This window comes from Vigna umbellata, chromosome 4 (genome assembly GCF_029865625.1).
Source record: "Vigna umbellata cultivar VRB3 chromosome 4, Vumbellata_1.0, whole genome shotgun sequence".
Taxonomy (NCBI): Eukaryota; Viridiplantae; Streptophyta; class Magnoliopsida; order Fabales; family Fabaceae; genus Vigna; species Vigna umbellata.
Window position 1 is genome coordinate 43,118,445 of NC_142168.1, and position 8,089 is coordinate 43,126,533.

General features: G+C 33.3%; 1 protein-coding gene across 1 annotated transcript; it reads left to right on the forward strand.

Moving 5' to 3' along the window:
- The first annotated feature begins 2,254 nt into the window (after positions 1 to 2,254).
- LOC148200276 (DEAD-box ATP-dependent RNA helicase 36-like) lies at positions 2,255 to 4,819 on the forward strand. Its single transcript, XM_088114389.1, has 5 exons — positions 2,255 to 2,508; positions 2,595 to 2,676; positions 3,787 to 3,885; positions 4,055 to 4,222; positions 4,319 to 4,819. The coding sequence occupies exons 1-5, from the start codon at positions 2,288 to 2,290 to the stop codon at positions 4,478 to 4,480; spliced, it is 732 nt and encodes a 243-aa protein (XP_087970515.1). The 5' UTR covers positions 2,255 to 2,287; the 3' UTR covers positions 4,481 to 4,819.
- Positions 4,820 to 8,089: the final 3,270 nt, after the last annotated feature.

Sequence of the window (8,089 nt, forward strand, 5' to 3'; positions counted from 1 at the left end):
CCGTGGACTTGGGCGTGCTGCTGGATGGGAGCTGCTAGAAAATGAAGAAACATGTTGGGTCGTGGTGATGCTGGAGCGTGGATGGATTTCCGTGTACACCTCCTAGCTTGCTGGACCGGTGGAAAGGCCTGCTGTTTCTTCAAAAGCTGCTGGACCGTGTACCTTTTGCTTTTGCTGGAATGTCATTGTTAATTGCCTTTTGCACATGGGCTGCACCTCCTAATCTCTCTCGGTGCCTTTCTTCCTAATCACCATGCACCAAATTTTAAAAGAAAGAAATGATGTTTCTGACCACTTTCTCCAATTCATGCGTGCTGCCATCCATTCTCCGTAACACTCCACTTTCCAATTTTAAAATCCAAAAGCTTTTCATGTGGGCCGTGATGTGCATGTGGCTGTTTTTTTTTTCTTTGCTATTCAATAAAGCCAAGTTGTTGTATGCCTTGTTTAAGAGTTTTGGGAGGTTTTAGCACTGTCCAATTATCAATTCCTAGCCACCACAAGTACCCAACAGCAAGCAAATGCAAAAAGATTAGAAATCACTCAAACAGTAAGCATTGGACTGACATAGGGGAGTAAAAAAAATACTGGGAACAGCACAGAACGAATTTGAACAAAATAAAAACTATACGTGAAAATAGACATCCATACGAAACTATGAAAAAAATTGCATGGAAAACGGATAAGAATTGAACTCAAACGAGGACACACAAGTTGACACAACATTCACGCAGCACTGTGCGAAAATTGAAAAGACTGAGATGCATTGGGCTCAATTGCCATTTCTCATTTAACCTTCAAATGTCCCAAATTGTATCTCCAAATTTTGCTTGTAAAATAATTAGCTCAGATAATTGAAATTAGTTAAAATAAGAATTTCCGATCAAATTTAGCACAATTAGGAAAAATAGGATAATACTGTATATTCAAGCACAATTCCTTGATTAAATCCGGTACAATAAACTAAGTGAAATCAATAAAATATTGATTCATCATATACCAAAAGTCTAATATCATAAATCATACTTCAAACATCACATAAACGCACATGCAGTACAGAAAATCATATGAATTAAATCTAATAAGCTTCCCTTACCCGGATTAGAAGTGTGCGTTTCTAAAAGTGAGTGTTCTTGATTCGTCTAAATGAGGCTCTCTCAACGTTTCTCTTAAGCTCTCCAACTAAACTAACCAAAAGAGAACAAAAAGACTTAGTTTACACCCTTGCATGCAGCTGAATACGGTTTGCAGGAATTCCAGAAACGAGCGTCCAAGTGGAAACTTACCAGAACTGGAAGTTGTTCGGTTAAATATGGAGCTCACGGTGCAGGGAACGTTTCAGCGTTTTCTGAAACGTGATCGGAGAAGAGGATGGTGAGTTGCAGAAGAGAGAAGAAGAAAGGTTTTTAGAGAGAAGGTAGAGAATTTGGAATTCAGAAATTTTTGGGGAAGAGGATGAAGCATGCAGAAGAATGGGAAGAGTTTTCCAGAATTTCATTTTCCCTTCCCACGCAGGACGAGCGTCCATTCTCCTGATGCCACATGTCTTCCATTAACTTTTCCGAATGTTCCAAAAGTGACACTTGGCAGTTGCATGCAGAGTGGGTGTGAGTGCATTTTAATGGTACTGAACGCGTGGCACGGTGCATTAAATGGAAACAGAGTGGTGACTCAGTAGGACATTAATGGAACGTGACAGTTGCCATCCTCTTTTTCCTCCAACAATAGCTTATATAGACATCTTTAGTTGAATAACGAGGCATACCTGATTCACATGCATTTCATTATTTCATTAGGTGTTTGCAATGTAAATGAACAATGTTCTGCTATCATGAATTTGACAGGACTCTGAAAATGAGGTCATTGACTCTGTTGGCTATTTTTGTTTTCTTTACAGAAAGGCTATTTTGTTTCTAAATTCGTATTCAGATATCCCAAGTTAAAAAATGGCAGCAGTTACGTTCATCTTTTATTCCTGTTGAAATATGATATTAGATAATGAAGGAGGTAAATAGGTTCTTGAATTTATATAGTGTATCCTGATGTGATGTCATAAAATAATGCTCACGCACTTATGCCTTTTATACTTCAAGTTAGATTGCATACTGAAATGCTAACCCTAATCAAAGGGTCAATTAACTTGTTTGGGTAAAGAAAATCTCTTTGAATAAGGATCCTAAATGATAGAATTTCTGAAAGTTATGTAGCACAATGATATGTAAAATAATAAAAGTGATCCTACCCTACTATTGTCATTCTCTTGTAAATAGTTTTTAGATGTTCCTAAATGTTTCCAAATTTCAGAGATTGTCATCGTTTAAGTTTAATGCTGGAAGTTCTTGATCAAGAAGCAACAGCTCTTTATTCATTCAAATCACAAACTCAGAGGCTTGAAGCTCTTCATCAATTTAAATCAGGAAAGGTTTCTGTACTGCTAGCAACTGATGTTGCCAGTCGTGGATTGGATATTCCTACAGTTGACCTTGTTATCAACTATGATGTTCCAAGGTTACCTTTTCTTGTGCCAATTTCTTTACCTTCTTAATAGACATTTGAAGCATTTCAATTAGCATATTGCAACTATTCATCTCCAGGTTTCCACGGGATTATATTCATCGGGTTGGTCGAACGGCAAGAGCCGGTAGAGGTGGACTGGCTTTGAGCCTTGTCACCCAGGTTAGCACATGTTATATTTAATATTAAAGCTTGTATATTTGTTTGTTATTTGAATTGAAGTTTGCAAGTACTGAATTTGTACCTAATACCTAAGAATTTTTGTTTGTAATAAATTGTTAAATTTGACAGGCCTGTTGCTTATGCAACATCACACTTGAGTGTTGATGTGGCGACTAAACTCATTTAATACTATAATCGAGAGATACAACTTGTTATTCTGGGTAAAACCTAGGATTAGCACGTCATTCATTTTGAGTGAGCCATGGAAATGGGCATGACACAACCCTCCTCATTTGCCCAAGCTTGAAATCAACAATGTTACCATAGACAGTTATATAATTCAACAATTAAATTGATAAATTTTTGCATCTCTGAAAGTTATTAAAGGTGTCATTTCACTAATTTGACACTTAATGACCATTACCATCCAAATTTAGCTTAAAGGGATATTATGAATCTAACCAACTAAACTATAATACCTGCTATGGTTGACGTGAATTGGTTTCTAAGATTTATAGGGGGACCATAGGTACTTTTAAACTGCATGGATTCTGGGGTAATGCCCTAGGTTCTTCCTTTTTGAATTATGTTAGTATCTAAATCGGTACAATCTGTATCCCAGACATACCATGTAAGTCTGTACTTTTAAACTTCATTGTGGGTGTTGTGCAAACCTTAGAAAAATGAGTTCATACTCTAGATAATTGCCTGCTTGTTTTGTGGATGGCAGTGTCTAGGATATCTTGATGTATAACCATTTTTAAGTGTGATGACATAGGTTGTGTGACCTCTGAATATTCATACTCTAGATAATTGCCTGCTTGTCTTGTGGATGGCATTTTCTAGGATATCTTGATGTATAACCATTTTTAAGTGTGATGAAATAGGTTGTGTGGCCTCTAAATATAAATAATTCCATTCTATTGGGAGGAGTTATTACTCAAACATATTCAGAAAATATTTGTTGATCTGTGGTTTTGCTGTGTTTTTTCGGAGGAAGTGTCTTAGTTTTTTCAATTGTTACTCATGTTCGTATAAATGAAATCATTTTAGGATTCTGATATTTTTATTTTTATTGCAAAGGTTTCCTTATTTGTTTGACATTTTCAGAATGATGTTGAACTTATTCATGAAATAGAAGCACTTATTGAGAAACAACTTGAAATGATTGAATACAAAGAAAGTGAGGCGCTTTCTCTCATGAAGAAGGTATGTTTTTGCTAGGCGATTTTTTGTTCTAACTATTGAATTATATATTTAATTTGTTTCCTTTTCTGTGTCTAAATAATTTTTGCATTTTCAATTATGAGCTATGTAAAGGTTTGGTTTTTTTGTTCTAAATTTCTATTTGACTTCTTAATTCTGTGATGTATTGTAGGTTTTCAGTGCTAAGAATGTAGCAGAAATGAGAATGATAGATGATGGCTTTGAGGAGAAAGCTAAAGAGCGGAAAAAACAGAAACTGAAAATGCTTGCAGAGAAAGGACCGTTGAAGAAAAATAAAAGGAGAAAAAAAAATAAAGAATTCTCAGAGCAAGGGAAAGAGGTATAAAACACCGAATATCTTCTTTCTCTTCCCGTTATTGACTTGCATAATTGGCCATTTTTCCAATCGACTTGTTTACTTTGATGTATTGTGTAGGTTTTCGGTGCGAAGAATGTCGAGGAAATGAAGATGGGTAGCATTGAGAGGGAAACAAAAACTAGTGCTAAAAGAAAAAGGTTTGTTAATGAAAAAAAGTTAAATCAAAGAAGTAAAGAATTTGCACAGGGGAAGGAAAAAAACAGAAAAAAAAGAGAATAGAGGCATCAGCTGATATAGCAAACTCCAAAGAAAAGGGGTAAGAAGTACATTAGTATATTTAAGTAAACGATGATTTCTAATTATGGAAAGAAAAGAGCTTAAAATCAAAAGCCGAAAGAAAAGAGAGGTATCCCGGTGGACGTAGAGAAGCTAAAGGTATTTTGGTAAATGGTTTGTTATTGTATTCGTGTCTTCCTCACTGTTTGTAGAGGTGAGATTAAACACATCTAGGCAATATTCTTCCTTTGATTTTGAGCTCTGATTTTGCCTCTTTATTTATTTAATTTGAGGTGAAAAAAAGGACCAAACAACTGAATTTGAACCTGATGAACATTCCTAGCCGTTGAGAAGCAGGGTGTCATCAATCAATTTTGTAGACAATTAAATACGTTGCTGATTTAGTTTCAGAAAATTGTACAGGTGGAACAAAATTGTCATATTTTGTGAATTCAATTGTTTTATTAATGTGTTGATCCTTTGTATTTTGCTTTTTTAAGCAAGTTCGTAAGTTCAAGTTTGTGAATGGAAAAACGTGAGATGGTGGACATTTTATCAAAGGTTTTTCTCAGCATTATATCATTTATTGCAGATTTTGGGAGGATGAGGTGAAAACAATGAATAGGATGGCTAATAGTAAAAGTGACTAAAATAATCTATCCATTGAAGTGCGGGAGGCCAAGGGAAGAAAGACATTAAATGACTTGTAAAGTGTTTTTATGATAATTAATGTTTTAGAAAAATGGTAAATGATTATGTTCCAAGGGAAGTTTTTGTATTTGGAATCAAGAAAAATCGTTTATGAATTAATACAGATTTAGTATTTCGAATTTATAATTCAGAATGTATTATTTATTTTGTAAAAGGAGAATAGAGGGGGAGAAAAAATAAAGAGATTCTGGTGGTGAGCTGGAAGAAGAAGAGGCTTGATAGAGAAGGGACACCAGTGGAGGAAGAAGGAAAAGAGAGGTGTGCATATAGAAGAGGAAAACATTGAAAAACAAAAATAGAATATGATTTGAATTTTGACACAAAATTAGAATTGATTTTGTCTCAAGTTTTTGATATATATTAATTTAAAATTTAATAAATAAATGAATATAGTTTTTTTTAATTTAATTATATAATTTTTTTTTACATGTTAAATATGTATTATGTTAAATTTAACTTTTAATTTGTTTATGACATTAAATTAAAAAGATTATATTAATTTATTTTTAAAGTTTGGAGAAAATGTATTAAAGTTTTGAATATTTATAAATTTTAATTTTATACCAAAATTTAGAAATAAAAATATATTTAACTAGATAAAAATGAAAATAATGAATTATTTCACAACTCTTATAATAGTTCAATTGTATAAGTGTGTGTGAGGAATCTCAAAAAATAAGATTCATAGTTTTATAATTATAGTTGCCTAAGCTCAGCAAATGTGAACATTCCAACCAAATCCTTGGAATTTGGTAATTCTTAGAAACTTTACATAAATAATATTGCTTATGAATTATAGGAGGAGTTAGAGAATTTGCTATAATTATTAGATGATTGTATTTTTAATAAATTATTTTAGGAAAATATTTTAAATAAAATAGGTAATAACACATGTTTTTATATTAGTTTACTCAATTCTAAAATATGTTTAGTCTTTTTTAAAACTTTTGAGAAGTTTCACTAATTTTATTTAAGAGTACAGTCAAGTAGAAACTATACATCAAGTATTTTAACCACTCATGGTTCCCCTAATCATTCCTAATCAATCTTGATTATAATGAGTTTATCCACATAGTTTTCAAGTATTATAACCACTCTTTGTATACTTGAGTATTGTCAACCACTCCTGGTTTCCTAGTTAATCTTGACTAGCTCAATAGAAGTGTTTAAATATAAACACAATCTGTGTTTGATTACAAATACAAATTTGAATAACTTGTGCGGAGAGGATCAATACAATACAATCTGTGAACGTATGGGATTCTTCCTTTTATGTTGAAGAACATCAAACGATATATGCTTTGAGGTAGAGTAGAGATATTGTCTTATGATATTTTTTGAATAAGTTCTCTTTCTCCCTTTCCTTTTCTCTCTTCTATTTTCACCTTCTTCAACTTCAATGAATCTTCTTTATATAATCCTCTTGAGAAATGATCGTTGAACACATAATTGACTTCTGGATAGACTTCATAGGCTTTTTAGGCAGCTAGTTAAATTCAGGTCTACGTTATAGCAAAACAGTGTTTTCATTCAAATGTAGCTTGTACGACCTTTTAGTGCAAAGATTGAGGAAACATTTTAAGAATTTCTTTTTATCACTTAACATTTTTTTGTCCTTTGTGTGACGCTCCTGAATAAAGTTTTAGTATTGACATTACCTGTGCAAATAACAAGAACAAATCATGCAAGCCAAAAGGTAATTTTTCATACAACATTAAATGTTTTAAACGTTGATGATCGTTAAGCATGTTGCGTGTTCAAAATATTTTCTCACATCTTAGCATGTTTTAATAAATATATTGTTCGAAGGCAAATCGTTTGGTATGTTATGATATGATCTTTTAAGCCTTTTGTTTCAAAATGATGTCTAGCCTCAAGTACATCGTTTAGACATGTTTAAAAGAGCTTCTTTTCAGGTGCTATAACTTTTGTTAAAGTGTTTAAAATTTTATAGCGTTTGACACCACATGTACCTTGTGCCTTGGATATGTTCGAGATATCAGATAATTATGCATCTTATGATAACATTTAGTGTGTTATTCTGATATCCTAGATAGCTTGTCTTGACAAACACTTGATGACTTTCTATATTTGTATGTTTAACTTTTAAGCATCAACGATTACATAGATTGTGTTTCTATTGTATTTCATTTAAACAAAGTTAACTTCAAGCATTATATTATTTATGTTTATCTTGTTCGATATACTAGATATATTTCATCCAATATTATCCTTTAGTACATGTCATCACTAAACATTATATCTTATGATCAATATTTCGTCGAGTGTTGTTTGTTAAACTTCAAAACATAGGTTGCTAGACAATCTAGTTTTTTTAAACAATCTTGTATCAACACATCTCTCTTTTCTTCAAAGAAACCTTGGTCATCTTCTCTTCCACCTAAAAACCTAGTCATTGTCACCGACGACGACAATAATAGTTGGTGACTTTGTAACCGTTGGTGGTGCACCTCCTTCCTCACCATCCATACAGTGTAGCATTTTTATTCCCTCTATTTATGGCCATCTTCTCTATCAAAGCAAAGCAACTTAGCCTAAAACCTTTGACCAAATTCGTTGCCTCACGATATGCCTAATAACGTCGCTTGCACTGTCAACAACACTCCCCTTTCCCATCTTTTTTGCACACACTATCTTTGTCTTCCCCAACTTGAGATCTGAAGCAGCGTCTCTTTTTCATGGCACCCCATCAGTATTGATGGCATACCCCTAGGCATGCCCAAAACAAATTCAAGATTAGTTGAAGTCATTTGTGAAAGATGAGGGCCTATACTCTCTCTCTTCGGCCATCTCTAGCCATCATGAAACTTATAGTAGAGTAAGAATAATTTTGGGTCTAGTAATTTGGGCCAAGTAGTCTACAATGTATTAGGGCTTTGT